Raw genomic sequence first — 23279 nt, 5'->3', positions numbered from 1 at the left:
CCTGAAAAAAATGCCTCCAAGTAAATATAGTTGCAACATAGCTATTCAGTCTGTTAGCAACCCGATCAGAATCATTAACAGTTAAAGCATTCATATCTAGTGGTCCGATGCGATTTATTCCTTTCCTTCTAGTGTTAACCTAAGTAAAGAAGACTTTGCTTCTTTGCCAGAGACTGTCCACAATCTACCTTAGCTTGGCTAACCTCCTTTGCAATTTATTTGTAGACTAGTTTATATATACTTCCCTGGCTTCTGTATCATCTTCTAATTTATATGTATTTCATGTATTTCAATTTTCTTTTCTACCATAAGTCTCATCAGTACACCTGACATCCATTTAGGTCCCATCCTCAAACAGTTATCTCTTCATTGGTATAAAAAGCCTAGTAGCTTCTACAGTTACTTCCTAAATGCTTCTCATTTAGAATTCACCATTGGTAACATAAACAGTTGGTTCCACTGCACAGAAATCAATATTCTCTGTATGAGTCTGAGACAGAGAATTCAGTCTCTGTCTGAGACTGCTCTAGTCACCCTAACAAAAGCAAAACTCCTTTCCTTTGCCCCTGATAGTAGTTATATCTTTAAGTAAACCACATCAATACACTGTGATCACTGACATCCAGAGGGTCTTTTATCTTCACATTTTTAATGTATGTAGAGTTGCTCCTGAGAATCAGATCCAGAGTATTGTTTTCTCTTGTTGCCTTCAAAAATGCTAGCGTAGAAAACAGTCATTCAATAAATCCACACAATTCTTGCTACTGTATGAGTGACCCACCCACAAGTTCCAGTCGATATCTGAAAAGTTAAAATCTATTATAAGATATTCTGATTTACTGGTCCACTGTATATATCAATGCTGTTTACAGCAGTTTGTTATACTAATCACAGTCATTAGGCCTATAAGACACTCTTACTCTCATTTTTGTTTTCCAAGTGCTTATGTCACACCACACTGACTCCACATTACACTTGCTGCCAATGGTGACCAGATGCACCCTTTAGATTTTACATGCTTTTTTAATTAATAGCATAACCCCTCCTCCGCCTCCTCTCCTGTACTAAATGAATATTTTGCATCTACATTCACACATGAGGAGTTATTCAGGGAAGGGAATGCCAGAGGTGTATTAAACTCTGGCAGTAAGCTAGATAATCTTGTAATAACTGAGAGTAAAGTGTAGGAGAAATTGTTGAAGATAAACATAAGAAAGGCACCTGGGGTGGATGGAATCTATCCAGTTATATTAAACGAGGCAGCAAAGGAAGTAAGCAAACCCTTAGCCATAATTATGAGAGGTTTCTTGGACTCAGGGGAGGTACCCATGGACTGGAGATGTGCAAATGTGATCCCAATCCACAAAGGAGGATCAAAGAGAGACACAGGTAATTACAGGCCTGTTAGTTTAACTCCTGTTCCAGGGAAATTAATGGAGGCACTGCTTAAAGAAGCATTCCAGGATCATCTAGACAAGACTTCAGTTATAGCTTGGACACAACATGGGTTTGTTAAGGGGAAGTCATGCCTAACCAATTTGATTGGATACTATGATGTGGTCACAAAGGAACTGGATGCAAAGAATAATTTTGATATCATCTATTTGGATCTTAGAAAGGCTTTTGATACTGTTGCACATGGAAGACTGCTGCACAAATTGGAGCAGTGTGGCATTGGAGGCAATTACAGCTATGGATAAAGGGATGGCTGAGTGGGAGAAGACAGAGAGTGGTAATCAATGGCCACTGCTCTTCGTGGACTAATGTTTTTAGTGGAGTTCCCCCAGGGTTCAGTGTTGGGTCCATTGTTGTTTTCTGTATTTATTAATGATATTGATGAGATTATATCAGGCTTAATGTCCAAGTTTGCAGATGATATGAAGGTTGGCAAGGTTGTTAATGATGCTAATGACAGTACGCTGCTGCAACAGGATATAGAAAAGTTGAGCAGGTGGGCTGAGAGGTAGCAACTGGAGTTTAACATTGACAAATGTAAAGTACTGCATATGGGATATGGGAAACAGTAACTCCAGAGTAACGTATCAACTCTGTGGTACTACACTGACAGTGGTAGAGAATGAAAAGGACCTGGGGGTAATTGTGCAGGCAGATATGAAGGTTTCTGAGCAGTGCAAACAGTCTGCAAGAGTAACTCATGGTGTCTTGTCAGTGATATACAGGAATGTTTTTTAGCAGGGATAAGCAGGTGATTATCCCCTTGTATAAGGCAATGGTCAGGCCACACCTTGAGTACTGTATACAGGTCTGGAGGCCTCATTTTAAGAAGTATGTAGAGCTGTTGGAACAAGTACAGAAAAGGGCAACAAGATTAGTGAATGGAACAAAGGGTAGCGCTTACAAAGAAAGGCTTAAGTTTTGCAAATTAGTGTCAGGAGACTAGGCACCTGCGAGGTGATCTGACTGAGGTGTATAAAGCTTTGAATGGTTTGAGCATGCTCAAATCTGATGGGATTCTTCCTCTTGCTCAGAATAATCGCCTGAGAGGGCATAAATTCAAGTTGAGGGAAGACAGTTATAGGATGGATGTGCGGAAGTTTGCCTTTAGCCGCAGGTGGTTGACTGCTGGAACAAACTTCCATCTGTTGTAGAAGTTGACAACGTAAATGGATTCAAGACAGAACTAGACAAGCATTTGGAGCCTGGCCCCTCAGTAGCCAGGTGGGCAGGAGCAGCAGTGCATAGCACATGCTTCTTGATTAGACCGGGGTTCGAGCCCGTGACCACCAAATACGGTGGATGCAGAAAGTTCAGGGAATGACCACTGCATATCCCCGAAGCAATATGGCCTTAGTTCCTAATGCTCCTAAAAAAAACAAATAACAACAACATTTGGAGCGTATTTAGAGTGGATGGGTGAAATGAGAAGGGTGTGTTTTTTTTTTTTTGGTTTTTTTTTTGGCTGATGCTACGTAAGCTTGCTTTCTTGCATCATGTGCCTTTGCTAATATTATACCAGAGAGAGAGAGAGTTATAAAAGAGTTCAAAAATTCATCACGAACAGCATAACATACTGAATTGGAGGAACATCACTAATAACATTAGTCCAAGAAGAGCAGAACCATTTATAACCACATTCTGTTTCCTGCTACAGAACCATTCCTTTATCCATAGCATGGTTTATCTACTCCATACCAGACTGCTCAAATTTTGTACAGCAGTCTTCCTGTGGAACAGTGTCAAAAGCTTTACTGAAGTCTAAGTATGTGATGTCAAAATTATTTTTTGTCAGATTCTTCTGTTACAGTATCATAATATCTAATCAGACTGTTCAGACCCCTAACATATCCCTGTTACGATTTCCATGAAATGCATTCCTGTCAAGATGATCCAGTATTATTCTTTTAACCATCAATTCCATTAATTTCCTGGAATGGAAGTCAAACTTACAGGTTTGCAATTACTCACTTCACTCTTTGATCCCTCTTTGTGAATAGGGAAGACATTTGCATATCTCCAATCCATAGAGGTCTCCCCAAAATCCAAGGATGCTCTCATAATTATGACCAAGAGTTTACTTACCTCTTTTCTTGCTTCTTTTAATATAATTAGGCAGATTCCATCAATCCCAGGTGCTTTATTTATTTTTAATTTCAACAATTTTTATTAAACTTATCACAAAATAATTTAGCTCCCAGTTATAAGTTGGTATACTTCTGGTATTCCCATCCCTAAAACTTCCTCACACTTGAATGTTGATGCAAAATATTGATTCAGTTTGTCAGCAATCTGAACAGGATCATCAATTGTTATACCATTCATACTTAGAGAGACAATGTGGTTCATCACTGTCTTTCTAGAATTAACATAAGCAAAGAATTCTTTGCTACTTCTCTTTGCAATCTTTGCCAAAGAATTCTCATAATCCTCTTTAGCTTGCCTAATCCGCTTAGTGACATGCAGATTTTTTTGCATTAACTATAAGGGATTATATATTCCCTGATGATATATAATCATTCCATGCATATTTCTTCTCTACCACAAGTCTTACCAATTCATTTGACATTCATTTAGGTCTAAACCTTTAATAATATCTTTTAATTGGTATAAAAAAATTAGTCACTTCTATTGTGATTACTTCACTGAATGCTTCCCATTTAGAATATGCAGTTGGTAACATCATCAGTTTGTCCTAATGAGAAGAATTTAAAATCTGTCTAAGATCACCATACAAACTGTAGCAAAATCCCTTTCCTATACTCTTGACAGTAGTTATATCCTTATATAAAACCCACATCAATGAACTATGATCACTGAAACCTAGTGGGTACCTTTATCTGGAGATTTTTAATGAATGAAGAACTGATTGTTGGAGTAATTGATTACTGGAATAAACTTCCACGTAATGTTGTGAAAGCAGATAGTTTGAATAAATTCAAAGTGTGAACAAATTATTATTAGGAATGGGCAAAATAAAGTGAGCTTGCTTTTTTTTTTCTTCTTTTTTTTTTGGAATTATTGTATAAAACTCTGTAGTACCTACCCATAATTTTAACTACAGAATAAAGTTTAAAAAAAAATCCTAGGAATAGAACAAAACAAAAATTATCAATAATGTCTTACAAAGTCTAAAGAAACATATTTGTTACTAACTTTTATGTATGTAAAATATTAATTTACTGAAAGAAGTAATTTAAATCACTACACAATATGACAAATTAAAAAAAATTGGTTTATTTTTATATTATTTTATGAAATTCACATAGGTTTGAAAATGTCCTTCCTTTGGATGACTATGGAAAAAAACACAAAATCTGTTGCTTGCTCAATTCCTTACCGTGGAGGAAGAATAGCATCAAGAATCTCTTCAGTTTGTTGCTTTACTCTTTGATCAAGAGATAGTAACCTTGAAGATTCACTAGGCGATCGTCTGTCCACTGTGGGCATGATCTGAAGGCGCATAGATTTAGCCTAAAAGAATTATACAAGAATTGAGGCAGATAATGCATTTTTATGGAAACCTAATATAACTATCATGGGACCAGTTCCTCCTAGAGCTAAAAATTCTGCAGGGGTAGAGGTTAAAAACTACCAATAGTAAAAATTTTGGATCCAAACACAGCTTTGACTTCCCCTTGAATGAAAGAAGCCACTTGAACACTAGCTGCCATAGTGATCCAGTATCCCAGGCAGTGCAGGGAGGAGGATCAAAGCATGTTTTTAATTAATTAACAGTTTGCATACTATAAGTGTGTTGTACTGTAAAAGCTCATAAATCCAGCATCAAAAATTTGTCACTTTTTTAAAACATTGCAGAAAATAGAAAAAAAAAAAAAAAAGAAGAAATTCCAATAATCCAGAAATTGCACCACAAGTCCAGTTACAAATTATATCTGTCCGTATGAAATCCCAATGGTCAAAATATCAGATGTAGTTTGAGTAACCGTTTTATTAGCATACATAGGTGAATCGAGAATTTTTTTTTAAAAGTTCTTATGTCAATTATGATAGTCTAGCTTGTCTAGGTGCTGTGTGTACAGGATGTAACGCTGATATAGTAAATGCAATTTTTTTTTTTTTTTTTTTTTTTGATATTAGGAGTATCACAATGATCAGGAAATTGTAAAACAAAGTTAGAATCCTTTAAACTTAAATTTTTTACTCACATTTTCACATACATAATTCATTGCTACTTCATTTACAGAGTTTCAAAGTTAGCTCCAGTTCAGTCTCCTGCTAAATTTTTAGCACTTCTGCTGTGAAAGGAATGTTCCTGTTTATGTTCATTAGAACTAAGCCATTGAGCCGATGTTCTGTCATAGAGTTGTGACATGATGCAGCACTGAAAGCGTTCTGCAGTGCTAGTTGTGATGTTGCAGAAGGACTCTGATGTTTGGGACACAATAAGGGCTTTTATAAGCTTCTACTGGAGATTCTGCTTTGTGGTCTTGTTTTTCATAACTGCTTCCAGATCATCAGTCCCCCTACCAGAGCTGCGAAACAGGGCAGGATGGTGGGAAAAGGGGGCCCACTCATCCCAACACAGGAATTCCAATGCATGGTTGCCGCAGTCTCTTCTTTCCTTTTCCATCCAGCACAACAGTATGTTAAGATATGATGTTGTTTCTAATTCCAATTTTTTTTTGGAGGGGACATGTCTCCCTAAATCTGCCTGTGTTATCATACATCATCTCTTGTGCCATGCTTGCATACATTCCTCCCAAGGACTCAGAACTTATGCTGATGACAAATTAGTTTGGTTTTCTGTGGATGACAATGATGGTTAACTTTACCATGGCTTTCCAAAGAGGGCAATTCCTGATGTCAATCAGACTCAAAAGTGTGACAACAATCCAATGATAATCAAACTCCATGATTCAATGAATACATCTCATTAAATTTAAGACACAGGATATATCATAAATTGTTGTGCATGTATTTCTCAGTTGTGGGCTAGATATATCACTCACCTTACCTTTCAACTTCATATCATAGCACAGTTAGGTTAATTAATGATTCATCTCTAACAGAGTCTCTCCACTCACTGTCTCATAGACGTACTGTTTCTGCTGCATGCCTCTTCTACAGATATTTCCATGGGCACTGTTCTTCTGAATTGGCTTCTATAATTCCTGCTCTCTCTTTCAAAACAGTCCGAACACGTTCCGCCACCAGCCAACATCCATTTACTGTCCAACTTCAAACCCACAGAACCAACTTTTCATCTTCCTCATTTATTCATTCAACTGCCGTTTTCTGGAACAACCTTCCTTCATACGTATTTCCTGAAAATTACTATCTACAGAAGTTCAAGTCCAATGTCAACAAATATCTTCTTTCGTCTTCTCAACCTCCAACCCAAGCACGGTACTAAGTACTATAGGTTCTAATACCTCTCGTGTTTGGGGTTTACATAAAAAAAAATATATATATATAGTGCACAGTTTGAATGACAGCAGTGCCAGTCAAGATTATCAATGAACCATTCATATCATAGCACAAGTTTGGATTACAGAGAGAAACACAGTATTTATGAAAGCTGCAGCTATTTCCCATGGCTGTATACATCGAGTGGTCTGTTTATTAGATACACTGACCTAGATGGAAAGTAGCACCTCCTTAACCGTCAAAGGATCCCAAAATCATCAGGATATGGACTCCAGAAAAAGCACTCTGCAGGAATGCTTTTGGTAGCATTCTACAATTACCTCAGACTGGACAGTGGCAGCTACCTGCAGTGAACATCTTATGACCAGGCAAGCCAGTGAAGTATGGTTGGTAAGTTGGTTGTTTGATGTTTAATAATGCATTGGCAACTAAGGCCATAATGTGCCAAGTCGAAATGAAGTATGGTAAAGTTGCCATCATGTCCCTGGAACCATTTTTTCTGAACAACCTGTGCCTTATGACATGATGCATTATCCTGCTGGAAGTAACCATTATGAGGCAGATAAACTGCAAACTTGAACATTATTGCCAACCAGATGCATATTTATGCATCTGGTTGGTAATAATGTTCAAGAAGGCTGTGGCATTCAGATGTTCATTTGAAATTAAGGGAACGTAATGCACACAACAAAAAAACTTCACATCGTCACACTTTCATTGCCAGCTACAGTATTGACATCGGGAGGAAGTAAAATAAAATAAAAAATCCGATTGAATGGGTCCATTTATTCATGCTACTTATACTATCATCTGGTCCTGCCATCAGTATGGAACTGGAACCAGGATTTGTCAAACAAGGTGACCTTCTGGATGTTTTTTGAGGAACAATGATGCCCCCTCCTGTAACAGAACTTGGACTTATGGCCCTTTAAAAACTATTATGCTACCCACAAGTCAACCTAAAGTAACTGTTATCATTTTTAAATGAATAACATCAGCCAGTATGCAAATCTAAACACTCGAAAGAACTGTTCTTTGAGTTTTTAAGGAATAATTTTTTGCCTTTTGAGTGAAGTTATTCAATTAAAAATTATACTAATTACTTTAGGCTGACTTGTGGATAACACAGTAATTTTTAAAGAACTGTAAGCGCAAGCTCCGTCACTCTTATAGGAGAGGTAATGCCGACTCCTGACTAAAGATAGAAAAAAATACATTTTAAGCATTTTCTCTCACACAGTTTTCTGGACTATTCTTGGTGTACCGAGACATGGTTGAGCATGAACACCAGCATGACTGCTGTGCCTGTGATATTTGTATCAGAATGTTTTAAAATACACACAGCACTGTCTCTGTCAGAGCAGCCAATTCTTGCATGGAGGATACCTAATAAAGCAGCCACTCGGTGTATAATTTTCAAGTATCACTACAATAGCTTTTATTTTTAACTAAGGCTTAAAATGTGATGTTCAGGAAACTTTCTTGTGGTGAACAACATGGTATGATTGCTGTTGTGGCAATGCTACTTCATGATCCATTAGAGCATTATGTAATCTTACTAAGGGAAATGATATTCTTTACAGTTTATTACCAGAAATTCAATATAATATTTAGTTTCCAAACTCAAGCAATGTTTCTAGCATTATGAGTTTTACTGTAATTAATAATGGACTTGCTAAGATCAACAGCTGATTACACATGATTAAATAATGCCTGAACAGTGTTTCAATAAGTGATCCAAAATCTCAAAAGAGGCTAACTAAGCTCATGGTAGCAACCCCCCCCCCACCCTCCAATCCTGTGCCAGGTAAAATTAACATGAGAGGAGTTAAAATTCTGGCTTCACCTGGCCTGGGGGAAGGGTCCAAGGAAACTTAGGAAGACACAGACTTTCCAGATTATAAAGTCTCAAGAAAATCATATATAAGCACAATATGGAACAATGCCCAGTGTGACATCACTGAGAAAGAAAGTACAATATAGCTCTAAGAGGTAGTATTGTGGCAAAAATATTTGTGACATCACATCTGACATAGCATGTATTTTCATACTAAAAGAAAAGCAACCATGACCAAGCATAAATAATAATTAATCACTGGATAATTTCACACATCACTAGGGTAACCAGGGTCGTGCAAGGGTGTATATGCATCTCCCCAAGCCAAACTGAAATCATCACCCCTAGAGTATATTATTCCCATTTCATTTGCTGTACACATTTATTACACAGACAAATTTATAGTAAATTTAATTAAACAGGATGGACTATAAGTAAGGAAACTATTTTGAATAACTGCTCATGTAAATATGTATGTTATTTGAAAAATTATTTATCGTCTTTTTTTTTTTATTGTTCAGAATAATTTTAACACAGAAAAGTACCATAAGCCTTACAATGAAGGAGAGGATTCAAATTGTAAGGTGCCATGCAAAATATAAAAAATGCTGCAGAAACTGCATGCCAGTTCAAGAAGTTTTTTTTTGGACATAAGCCACCCACACTAAAGACCATAAAGTAAATTGTGAATGAGTTTGATGAAGTGGGAACAGTGCAAAATCTATCAAAACCTGATAGACCTTGTATCTCACAGACATCTGCCAATCTGGAATTTGTAAGAGAGGGTATCGAAAGACATCTGAAAATAAAATTACAAAGGAAGTGAAGTTTGGAACTTAAAATACTTAAAACAAGCTTAAACAGAATCATAAAGGAACTTAAATACAAGGTTTATCATCCCATTTTGCTACAAAGTTTGAATGAGGCGATCTAGATAGAAGATTGCAATGATCTGCCAAATTGTTTCTGGCTATAAGTGTTACAAAATGAAATATCGTTCCTCATGTGTGAATGTAGATGCAAAATACTTTTTAAGATTACTTTTTTTTTGGGCGATTCTTAAAGGATAAAGTATTTAGCAATAAGCACAGGTCTCTACTGGAGCTTTAGCATTTAAAAGTTAGAGAACATTTCTGAGGAATTGTGTCTTATTATGTGTTGCTCTCAGCCCAAAAGACTACAATCTTGTAAAGACTGAAATGGTGGCCATGTTGATTGGATGGTGTAATTTTTTTTTTTTTTAATTTTATGTATGCCCTTTCTATTATGCTAGCAATTAATTAAAATATATATTTAAAATGTGGTGTTATTTATAGTCAAACATGTTTCCTTACTTATGAATCACCCAGTATAATTTTCATTTAAACTAGAAAAATGAAAAATTACATCAGATATGAATTTCAAGATACAGTTTACCTCCCTCTCTCTCCTACTACCCTTCAAAGGTTATATAGCCTGAATTCAGTCAGTCAATATTATATTATATATATGCCAATAATATTTATTGCTTATGTTATTTAACTAAGACATGAATTTAATGTTATTCAACTAAGACATGACTAAGACATGAATTTAAAATATTAAAACATAGGTTACGGTTGCTACAAATTCTGTTATTATCATAATCTAAATCAATGACAATATATTTTAGCTGGAATAATTAAAAATGAGCAAATTTAAAGAGACATCTCTCCAACTTCTTTAACTGCTCCCGATTCCAATTCCTGTTTGAACAAAACAGGGTAAATCCTTTATGACAATATGTGTATGGTGGTGCACTCCCACATTGAAACAATAAAGTATAACAACATGAATAAAAAAAATGTAATCATATGAGTATATGCAAAGTGCAGCCTCACTGCAATTAGTTATTGCATATTGTCTACTTCAATTATTGCCTAATCAACTTGTCTACTTAGAATGGAGCCAGAAGCAGCAAGAATAGCTAGCAATAAGGTTGGTCAGCCTACTAAGTTCAAAATTTGCAATGTGCACATGAAATTAATATCATGACATACATCTAATGTTGGCTGAGACCCATGCAATGCATTAAGTGCCCCTTAACATTATGCAGTACATCACTCATAAAGATCGGGGTTCAACAATTCTAGGCACTACTCACCTAAATCTTTAGGTGACAATGGGACTGAATTCTTTATTATACGATCTATATCTTACAAAGGACTGGAAGGCTGAATTTATGTCTACATAATACATAACTAAAAAAATTATCTAGCACCTACAATTTGGCGGGATCCATGACAACTCCTGGCCTAGTTTATATTGCATTAATTGCATTATCTCTTGAAATTAAATATGTGTAAGCAGTTCCTAACATTAATATCCAGACACCTCCATCTCATTATTTGTGCTACAAATAATCAATAATCTTTATTTGTAGCACACATTATTAGTTTTCCTTATAGGAAAACTAATAACGTGCCTAAAACCTTCAGCCTTTATGACAGCCTCTAGTCTCTTGGAACACTCTCTGCCAGTTTTTTGTAAATATTCCCTGATGTTTTCCGCCATTCAGCCTTCAAAGTGGCAAATAGTTCAGTTGTTTTTTGGGTGGTCTCTCCTAACATGCACCCGATAATCCAACCAATCCCAAAGGTTCTCTATAGGATTGAGATCAGAGCTCTGGGATGGTCATCCCAACTTTTCAACACTCTTTTCCTCAAACCAGTCCATCACAATGCTAGCAGTATGATATGGAGCATTGAAGGCCAATACCTGTTGATACAGGTATTGGCCTTCCTTGACATGCTGCCACAATGCAGGTAATGCATTATGGTACAGAACATTGATAGCCCTCAAAATTCACAGTTCTGCCAAAATTACCAATGGTCCCAGGCCAAACCACGAAACACATCTACAGACCATCACAGTGCCTCAGCTAAACTTCATGATATGAAGTTTGGCTGATACGTCCGACAGGAAGCTTTCTCCATGTATCCAGCATGACCATCAAACTGGTAGATCACGTATCATGACTTGTCCCTCCCTCCAAAGCACAGATTTCATTGGTCTATGGTCCAAGGACAGACCTTACACCAAGCCAGACAGTGTCTGGCATTAGCTGGGGTCACTGTGAACATCTGCACGACCATGGTAACCCATATCATGCAGCATCCTGCACACTGTACTTGTGCTGGCATCTATTCTAATCTCACTGACAGACTGCATATGCTGCAACAATGTCAACCTGCATTCTAAGCAGGTAATTCTTTGCAGGGTTCCCTTGTCACATTCCACCAGCTTCATTCATGTTGTGATGGTTTGAGCACCAGTATGCTTCCATTTGCAGACCACATTATCATCAATTGTCAGCCTAGGGACCTTCAGTGCTGTTGAAATATTGTGTATAGACTAATTGCATATGTGGCACCCTGTTATCATTCTACACTGCAAGTCTATTAATTCCATAGATTTCAGCATCTTGCATTGAAAATTGTACTGTTTCCTCAAAGGCCCACAAATACAGTCGGTCCTCTATACAGCGAAATCAATCATTTGCTTTAAAAACTTTGTTAAACATAAATTTCGTTATGGAGAAATATGATCTTTTAAACAATGAAAAATACTGTAATTCAATATTCAGAAATATAGTAAAATATGCAAATAAATCAGGAATAAGTAGGAATGAATCAATTTTCTAACATTTCAAACTTAATTTATTAATAAATACATATTAATAAATGCTACGTATATGATGGAGCACAATATATTAGTACAATTTTAGGAATTATTTTGTAAAATATTTGTTATTTTTTTATTATACAATGGATTTTACAGTCCATCATTGATAAAAATGTTCGCATTTGTTTTAAACACTCAAATATATTTTCTGGCACATTTTCTTCATATTGAAGGCCTCAATGCAAAGTTTCAAATGCTGCCAACATTTGATGTTGGTAGATTTAACATTGCCCTCATTTTCATCCAACTCATTGTTAATATTGTCACTAGTTCTTTGAATACTCTTCAAAATGTTGGAGTCACTTGGATATTCAGCTACTATGGCATCATTATTGACTACTAAAAATTCGCCAAGGATAATTTCTCCACTGATCAAACCACAATTCGCTTGGAGTTCTTCCCAAGATTGCTCAATACCGTGTAGTAGTTCATCCCTCTCATTGGTGTTTTAGCAAAACTTGCTTTTGCAAAACAATTCTTAATCGTTGTTTCCATCACATCTTGCTTCCATACTTTTCCAAACTCTCTGATATGCACATCCACAAATCTATAGGTTGGCTGGTTTCTATTCTCAGTATAATTTTTTTCAGTATGCACCTTTGGTAGTACATTTTCATATTCTTGATAATGCCTTGATCCATTGGCTGCAGTTTAGACAAGGTACTCGGAGGGAAGAAAACAAGCTTCACACTTGTAAGATTTGAATTTATCGAGTGAAGATGGGCAGGGAAGTTGTCGACAACCAATGCAATTTTTCTGTTTTCTTTTGTTATCTTTCTATTGAAATTTAAAATCCACTGTTCAAAGATTTCGCTTGTCATCTAAGCTTTTTTGTTGCTGTAGTCCAACTCAACGACTCGACTCATTTGAAACATCGGGGTTGTTTACTTTTGCCTATTATCAAAAGCTTCAGTTTTTCATTGCCAGGCATAATTGCACCAACCAAGACTAATTCTCTCCTTACTATTTTATCACCTAAGTATTTATCAGCGTCTGGTTCGACAAACATTTGAAAAACACACCTGTTTCATCAACGTTGAATATGTCTTTGGGGTCATAGTCCTCCATAATTTTTTTTCAAATTGTTTCTTTCCAATGGGTACAGTCATCTTCTATTACAACTCCACTTTCACCAGAAATAACTTTTTCGAGTAAGCCATGGCACTTTTTAAATGTCTAGCCAACCAGAACTGGCTTGGAATGTTTTATGCCCCAGAAAAGATGTGAACTCCATAGCCTTTTCTTTTATTAATGGCACTGATATCAGCATGTGTTGGGCTTGAATCAACTTCACTCACTTAAAAATGGCTTCATCTATATATCATCATTCTTCTCTTTCTTGGTGTTTCCTTTCTACTTCTCTCTCTCTGTCAGGGTAATTCAGAAATTTTTCTTTTTGGCCAGTGCAGCATAAGCCTCAGGCTTCCTTGCACCATTTGGCTAATTTTTTTTTATGAAAACCCCAAACACAAGAAGTATTAGAACCTATAGTACTTAGCACCATGCTTGGGTTGGAGGTTGAGAATATGAAAGAAGACATTTGTTGAAATTAGACTTTAAACTTCTGTAGACTGTAATTTTCAGGAAATACATATGAAGGAAAGTTGTTCCAGAAAACGGCAGTTGAACGAATAAACGAGGAAGATGAAAAGTTGGTTCTGTGAGTTTGAAGTTGGACAGTAAATGGATGTTGGCTGGTGGCGGCACGTGTTCAGACTGTTTTGAAAGAGAGAGCGGGAATTATAGAAACCAATTCAGAAGAACAGTGCCCATGGAAGTATCTGTAGAAAAGGCATGCAGCAGAAACAGTATGTCTATGAGACAGCGATTGGAGAGACTCTGTTAGATAGGAGTCATTAATTAACCTAACTGCCCTCTTCGGAATGGAATCTAGAAGCCTGAGAGAGGTTTTGGGGGGCACCGCCCCAGATGTGGGAACAATATTCCATTGTAGGGTGGATTTGCGATTTGTACAGAGTGAAGCTGTTTGGAAGAAAAGTAACACTGAGAAAGAAAGAGGAAAAACAAGTTTTTCAGATGCAGAGAAAGCAATATTTGTAATGAGCTTGAGAGATCGTAATGAGCCAAGAGAGATTAAAAGTCAGGGTAGTCCCTAAAAGAGATATATCATTTTGCCTAGAAATTGGAGTGTCACCAAAGATAAACATAGGAGCAGAAGAATCCTTTTTGCGAAATAGAGATATAAGACAAGACTGAAATCAACTAAGTTGTCTTTGCCCCACTGGAGATCGGCATTTAAGGAATTGGTGGCAGATATTCGAGACGTTGAAGCTGATTGAGCAGGGCAAGGTTTCTCAAAATGGAAAATGGAATGCAATGTGCTATCATCGGCAAAACTATGGATAGGATTTCCAGTAAACGGAACAATGTCAATAATATACAAGAGGAAAAGAGTGGGGGAAAGAAATTAAAAGTCATTAGTGGAGAAGTTAGAAGACAGAGAGCCATCTACCATCACCCTCAGTGAGCGATCAGAGAGAAAACTGGATAACCAATTACTAAAAACAGTTGGCAAACCATAAGATGGAAGCTTGTTTAGAAGACCTTTATGCCAAACATGATCGAAAGCCTTTGAGATGTCAAGAGCAACTGCTTGTGTTTCACCAAACTTTTCCATTGAATTTGTGTATAAATCAGTAACATAAGCCAGAATATCACCAGTGGATTGACACTGATGGAATCCATACTGGTGATCGTTGATCAGATGGAAGGCTTATAGGTAGTTTAAGAGATGGCGGTTAATTGATTTCTCCATTACTTCAGAAAGAGTAGAAGTAATTGCAATAGGACGATAATTGGAAGGGAGGGATTTGTCACCCTTTTTAGGAACTGGCTGGATATGAGCAAATTTCCAAGCAGAAGGAAAAACACCTTTGGAATAAGAAAGTGAAAAAAGGCAGCAAAGAACACGAGTAAGTTCAGCAGCACAGGTTTTGAGAACAAGTGGAGAAATACTATCAGGACCTGCAGCTTTCTTTGCGGTTAGTTAGTTATTTGGAATTTGAATTTGGATTTGGGTTGAATATAGGATTGAATTTGAAAGTGTCTGCAATTCTACCCAGACACAATAGGAGGGAGTGTATGATGAGAGCCCGGTCAATCAATACGGCCCTGGAAAGATTGTGCAAGGCTTAAGGGGTAGAATTTTTTTCAGCCTGGTCTGTACTTGTTAACAGGAGAGACTGCTTCTACAGGGATGGGATACACTTAAATAGAAAGGGTGCAAGAATGTTTGCTGATGCTATCGAGGCAGTGTTAGGTGGGTCGGAAAACTGCTAGATTGGGGGGATACAAGGACTAATAGATTAACAGTAGCCACTGGCAGAGGTGAAAGTGATTCTTGCACTGCTTCTATTGGAATGAGCCGCAGCCTGGAAAATAAGATGCAGGATATTTCAGAGACTGCTGGGAATCATTGGGGTACAAGTAAACACATGGATTGTGTTAGAGTAGCTAAGAAAAAGAACAGGTGAATGTATACTTGCGTGTACACCAATGCTAGGAGTTTAGTAAATAAATTTGATGAATTTGAGGTATTGCTCAAAACATCAAAGGCAAATATTGTGGGGATTTCAGAGACGTGGTGTCACACAGATATAAGGAATGCAGAACGGGAATTTGGGGAGTAAAATGTCTACAGAAGGGATAGACAGGATAGGAAGGGAGGAGGGGTTATGCTATTAGTTAAGAAATACATAAAATCCAAGGAAGTGAAGCCAGTCGACATTGCTGGACAGTGCAGTGTCGAGTCAGTTTGGTGTGACATAAGCATTGGGAGATCAAAATTGAAAGTAGGAGTGTGCTATAGGCCTAATGATTCTGATGAGTATAATAAGAAATTGTACAGGGAAATAGAGTGGACCAGTAAATCAGAGAGTCTTATAACGGGGGATTTTAATTTCCCAGATATTGACTGGAATTTGGGGGCTGGTCACTCACACACTAGCAAGGCTTTTGTGGATTTATTGGATGATTGTTTTCTACATCAGCATGTTCGGGAGGCAACTAGAGGGAGTAATACTCTTGATTTGATTATCAGTAGTGATTCTTCATGCATTAAGAATCTGCAGGTAAATGAACCACTAGGTGGCAGTGATCACAGTGTGCTGAAGTGGGATTTACTCAAAGAGGTAACTACCATTAGGGGTAAAGGGAAGGGTTATTGCTTTCGTAAAGGTGACTACGATGGACTGAGACAGTATTTAAATTCTATACAGTGGGACCAACTGATGATGTTACCAACAGCAAATTCAAAATGGGAAGCATTCAAAGAACTTATCTTGGAAGCTACTAGGCTTTACATACCAACTAAGAAATATTGTTCAAGGTTTAGGCCTAAGTGGATGTCAGATGAACTAATGAGACATATGGCAGAGAAGAAAAATGCATGGGATACATACAAATTAACATGTGACACAGAAGCCTATGATAGATACAAGTTGATCTGTAACCAAGTTACAAAGGAGGTTAGGCAGGCGAAGGCAGATTACGAGAAATCATTGGCAAGGTTTGTTGTTATTTGGTTTTTAGGAGCATTAGCAACTAAGGCCATATTGCTCCGGGATATACGGTGGTCATTCCATGACCTTTCCGCATTTTCCATATTTGGTGGTGACGGGCTCGAACCCCGGTCTAATCAAGAAGCGTGTGCTACGCACTGCTGCTCCTTCCCACCTGGCTATGGAGGCCATTGGCAAGGGATGCAAAGAAAAACAGCAAAGAGTTCTTTACTTATGTAAACTCTAGAAGGAAGGGGATGAATCAGATTGGTCCACTTGATATCGATGGGTCAACTGTTGATGATCCTGCGCAGGTAGCTAACAAACTAAATGAATATTTTGCATCGACATTCACACATGAGGAGTTATTCAGCGAGGGGAATGCCAGAGGTGTATTCAACTCTGGCAGTAAGCTAGGGAATCTTGTAATAACAGAGTAAAGTGGAGGAGAAATTGTTGAAGATAAATACAAGAAAGGCACCTGGGGTGGATGGGATCTATCCAGTTATATTAAAGGAGGCAGCAAAGGAAGTAAGCAAACCCTTAGCCATAATTATGAGAGCTTCCTTGGCCTCAGGGGAAGTACCCATGGACTGGAGATGTGCAAATGCGACCCCAATTCACAAAGGAGGATCAAAGGGCGACATGTAATTATAAACCTGTTAGTTTAACTTCTGTTCCTGGAAAATGAATGGAGGCACTGGTTAAAGAAGCACTGCAGGATCATCTAGACAAGACTTCAGTTATAGTTCAGACACAGCATGGTTTTGTTAAGGGGAAGTCTTGCCTGACCAATTTGATTGGATACTATGATGCAGTTACAAAAGAACTGGATGCAGGGAATAACTTTGATATTATATACTTGGATCTTAGAAAGGCTTTTGATACTGTTGCACATGGAAGACTGATGCACAAATTGGAGCAGTGTGGCATTGGAGGCAAATTTCTGCTATGGATAAAGGGGTGGTTGAGGGGGAGAAGACAGAGAGGGGTAATCAATGGACACTGCTCATCGTGGACTAATGTTATCAGAGGAGTCTCTCAGGGTTTAGTGTTGGGTCCATTATTGTTTTCTGTATTTATAAATAATAGTGATGATGGTATATCAAGCTTAATGTCCAAGTTTGCAGACAATACAAAAGTTAGCAGGTTTGTTAAGGACACCACTGATGGTATGCTGCTGCTGCAACAGGATCTGTAAAGGTTGAGCAGATGGGCTGACAGGTGGCAAATGAAGTTTAACATTGACAAATGTAAAGTACTACATATGGGAAACAGCAACCCCAGAGCAACGTATCAACTCTGTGGTACTACACTGACAGTGGTAGAGAATGAAAAGGACCTGGGAGTAATTGTGCAAGCAGATATGAAATTTTCTGAGCAGTGCAGACAGGCTGCAAGAGTAGCTCATGGTGTATTGTCGATGATATATAGGAATTTTTCTAGCAGGGATAAGGAGGTGATTATTCCCTTGTATAAGGCAATGGTCAAGCCACACCTAGAGTACTGTATACAGGTCTGGAGGCCTCATTTCAAGAAGGATGTAGAGATGCTGGAACGAGTACAGAGAAGGGCAACAAGATTGGTGATTGGAACAAAGGGGTGCTCTTACGAAGAAAGGCTTAAGTTTTGCAAATTACAATGTTTGCAGACTAGGCACCAGCGAGGTGATCTGATAGAGGTGTATAAAGCCTTGAATGGTTTGAGCATGCTCAATGCTGATGGGATTCTTCCTCTTGCTCAGAATGATAACCTGAGAGGGCATAAATTCGAATTGAGGAAAGACAGATGTAGGATAGACGTGAGGAAATTTGCCTTTAGCCAGCGGATGGTTGGTTGGTGGAACAGACTTCCATCCCTTGTCGTGGAAGTTGATAGCCTAAATAAGTTTAAGGCTCAGCTGGACAGGTATTTCGAACGAACAGAGGGGTGAAGTGGAAGTGGTTATTTTTTATTTATTTATTTTTTTTTTTTGGCTGATGCTGCATAAGCTTGCTTTCTTGCATCAAATGCCTCTACTAATGCTAATGCTATTTTGGTTTTTAGGAGCATTAGCAACTAAGGCCATATTGCTCCGGGATATGCGGTGGTCATTCTCTGACCTTTCCACATCCTCCGTATTTGGTGATGACGGGCTCGAACCCCGGTCTAATCAAGAAGCGTGTGCTACGCACTGCTGCTCCTTCCCACCTGGCTACGGAGGCGCCTTTTTTTTTCTTTGCATCAAGATTCGTCAAAATCCTTCTGACATCCTTTTGATGAAAGACCGCAGGAGGCACTGAATGGAGTGTGTTGGGAATGGTGAGATGTTTTACCAAGATCATTAATGCATGAGTTGGAAAAAAAATGGGATGCTAGCAGGTCAGCTTTATCCTTGGCTGAAGTGACAACAGAACCATCTGACAAGAAGCAAGTTTTCTACTCTTAATCTGTTCAAAATCTAGTTTGGACTGATTATTAACTGCTTTACAATTGTTGCGAACTTTGGTGTAGGCAGAAAATGAAAATGAAGAATTGGAAACAAGCCAATTACAATATGCAATGTTCTTCTCTTGAACAGCCTTAGCACGTTTATTGTAAAACCAAGGTTTAGGTTTTCCAATAAATAAAGGACGAGATTTTAAAGTGGAGTGTGAAATAAAGGATTTCATTCTTACAAGAATAATTTCACTGACACGATCTGAGCAAACGATGACATCGTAAGTTTTTAAACAGTAATGCAACCAAGGAAAAGAAACCTTGCAGGTCATCCCATTTTGCATTCTTATAATGCCAAGCAATACGAGGTTGAGAATAGCCATGAGATAAAGGCTCCATTGGCAAACAGACAATCACCAAGTTGTGATCTGAGGTGCCTAAAGAACCACTCACTTCGACCATGTACTTAGAAGGGTTGTTTGTGAGAAAAAGATCAAGCATTTTGGCTGTATGTTTAGGATTGTCTGGTATCTTTGTAGGTAAATGAACAATCTGTGCAAGGTCATTAATAATTGCAAAAGCCTCAGCATCTCAACCAGCTGGGTCGGTGTGACTAGAAAACGGAAGCCAGTTGGAGTTGTGAACATTAAAATCACCAAGGAAAATTACCTCACTGTTAGGAAAGTTGGAGTGGAGAAAGTCAAGTTGCAAAGAGAGTAAGTCAAAGTGTTCCAAGTGGTAATAATAATAATATAATAATCAATATAATAATCATACCATACAGGCATAATTTTGCATGCTTCTGACTGGGTCCCATTTCCTCAAACAGTTTGAGAATCGAAACATGGTTTTACAGAATGGTTGACACACTATTGGTAGAGATACCAAATTTTTAGCATTTTTTTTTTTAATGCTCCGATCTACATGAATATGCTTTAATCTTTTCCAATGGCTGTGGATACATAGATAACGGTTGACCAGTGTGACTTCTTGGTAGAGTAGAGGTTTCTGTTGTATAGGTTTTATGGGCAACTCGTAAAAACTCAACTTCTCGGTTGTACAGGTTTTACGGGAAACAGTAAACTATGGAATGTTTTAGCTCTTAATTCATGCTCTTAAGAATTAATCCCTTTAGCTCTTAAAAACTAAAGGGATTAAATCTTGATGATATCTTTCCTAGGTGCTGTGGGATGCATCGACTTGTGCAGACAGAGATGGTCATAATGGTTTGGCTTGTGAGTATTTGAACATTTGAATTTTATTTATTTATTTTTTCAGATATAATGGCAGATAGGTTAACGCTATAAGAAAGAAGAGTGGTGGCAAGCTTGATGGAAGTGTTTCGTTCTCCAACCATAGTCCGCAACAAGTTCCAAGAACAATTTCAACGAGACCCACCAAGCTGTTTAACGATTTATCGTATATACGAAAAGTTTGTTCAAACAGGCTCGGTTGCGGACAACTACAAAGGTAATGCCGGACGTCCCAGAACAGGTAGAAGTGAAATGAACATCGCTGTTGTTCAGCTATCAATTCTACTTTTCCTATCAATTCTAGGAAAGTCTACCAAATGATGCAGTTTGGAAACAGGGATTTCACAGAAAACTGTGTGGAGAATATTAACGCAAGAGCTCGGAATGTGCCCATACCACATCCAACTCGTCCAAGCATTGACAGAAGGTCCAAAACGTGTTCTTGTGAAATGCTGCCAGATTTTAGCAGAAATGTCTAACCGGACATTGTGTATCAGATGACGTTCAGTGGTGAAGCCACTTTTCACATTAGCGGTCATGTGAACCGACACAACACAATCTTTTGGGGTACAGAAAATCCACAAGTACTTCGTAAGCACAAACGCACCTCTCTAAAGGTGAATGTCTGGTGTGCTGTAACTGATGCCAAGTAATTGGACCTTACTTTTTTGACACCCCAACAGTGAATTCCGAATCCTACTTACATACGTTGCAGTCGTACGCCATCGATGAACTTCCACTGATAATACGCACAGCGGGATATTTTCAACAGGACGGTGCACCTGCGCATTTTGGTTATATTGTTCGTGATTTTCTAGATAACACATTTCCACAAAGATGGATAGGAAGATGTGGGCCTTTGCAATGGTCTCCCCTCTCCCCTGATCTGACAACCCTGCGACTTCTGGTTGTGGGGTATGGTGAAAGAGAGAGTTTTCAGCATGAAAGTTTGGAATATCAATGAACTCAAGGAAAGAATTACGAATGTGGTAACATCTATTCCCAGAGAATTAGGCGTCAGGGCATTAAATGCTACTTTCAACTGTTTCCTATTGTGTGTTGATAACAATGGACAACAGGTTGAGACCTTATATACATAATATTCCACATATACAATACAATAAATGTTGATTTCAGTTAATGTTAATAAATGTTGATTACAATAAATGTTTTTCCACATAAGTGTTAACATAATTTTGACAATGTTTTTTCCATATAAGTGTTAACATAATTTTGACAGTGTTTTTTCCATATAAGTGTTAACATAATTTTAACATACCCTGTATATATACAGGGTTGTTAAAATTAAAGTATCCCTATGTAGAGGGCTTTGGAGCGAGTTCTAAGGCTCGTACTGAAGAGAAATTTGTACAACAGGTACAATAAAGAATGCGCTCACCATTTATTGGAAAAAAAAAAATTAGTTACAAAATTTGTCACTGTATGGCAAGTAACTACCTTAGTTATGATTATGCAAATAACTTACATTATTTGCATAATTGTGAGTTATTGCCAAAGCGCCACTACTCAGCTCTACTGTACTGTATAAAAGCAAAGCAGTCTCTTCCAAATCATACAGTAGATTTTTGCCTGCACTACAGCAGCAATGCCAACAATGTTCCAGGAAAATGTGCTATTAGTGAAGCTGTACTATCAGAACAGCAACAATGCAGCTGCGGCTATCAGAGAATTCCAGTGTCAGAAGTGCACAGGGCGTGGACCTATGACTGTTTGTGCTGTCCGCAAAATGATTGCGAAATTTGAAGTGACAGGACATCTTGGTGTTCAACCAGGTAGAGGTCGAAAAAAGTGGACTCCTCTCGTATTGAAGATGTGGCTATGGCTGTCATGGATTTATCAAGTCAACCTCCATGTGGTTGCGCAAGTGTGCCAGCCATATTCCACTGTAAGGCTAGTAATGAGTCAGGTGTTGCGGTACTATCCTTACAAGATGCACATGCTACAGCAGCTAAAGCATGGTGATGCAGATATTCGTTTCATATACGCATTTCAGTTTCTGGCGCACATGACAGTGGATATCAATTGGCCATGGAACATCCTTTGGAGTGATGAAGCCCACTTCTGCTTAAATGGACAAGTGAACACTGTCACATTTGGGCAACAGAAAACCCTTCAGTTATCCAAGAGGTCCCATTGCATTCTACAAAAGTGACAGTGTGGTGTGGATTTACGGCCACATTCATGATTGGGCCATATTTTTTTGAACAGGTAACACCGACTGGACCCTGCACCTGTTCCATCACTGGACAGCAATATTATGAAATGTTGGCAAATTTAGCAATGCCAAAGCTGCAACAATGTGGGTTCCTTCAGGATACCATATTCATGCAAGATGGTGCGCCACCCCACATCCACCGTTGTGTCCAAAGATTGCTAAGGCAACCTTTACAGACAAACAGGTCATCAGCCATTGTTTCCAGACATCTTGGCCATCTCGATTACCAGACCTCACCCCATGTGACTTTTGGTTGTGGGGTTTTTTGAAGAACCAGGTGTATTGGGAAGGATGTCAAACTCTAGCAGATCTGAAGGACAGTATTAGATGTCATGTACTGGCTATTCCAGTTGACATGTTACGTTCTGCTGTAGAAAACGCTGTTCTTCGAATGGAAACTGTTGTCGACATCTGTCTGTTGAATTTAATTAAATATAACCAAAATTATGCCAATTTAACTACTTTGG

General features: G+C 38.0%; 1 protein-coding gene across 1 annotated transcript in view; it reads right to left on the bottom strand.

Moving 5' to 3' along the window:
- The window catches only part of LOC150077225 (33 kDa inner dynein arm light chain, axonemal-like), a 57962-nt gene that overhangs the window by 33119 nt on the left and 1564 nt on the right, over positions 1–23279 (bottom strand). Inside the window, exon 2 of the mRNA XM_090385820.1 lies at positions 4796–4929. Coding sequence (XP_090241946.1) covers positions 4796–4929 — 134 coding nt within the window. The remainder of the gene's footprint in view (positions 1–4795; positions 4930–23279) is intronic.

Source organism: Mastigoproctus giganteus, chromosome 12 (assembly GCF_048544385.1).
Source record: "Mastigoproctus giganteus isolate SK-2022 chromosome 12, ASM4854438v1, whole genome shotgun sequence".
Taxonomy (NCBI): Eukaryota; Metazoa; Arthropoda; class Arachnida; order Uropygi; family Thelyphonidae; genus Mastigoproctus; species Mastigoproctus giganteus.
Note: the sequence above shows the minus strand (reverse complement) of the source record. Positions and strands in the feature narration are given on the sequence as shown.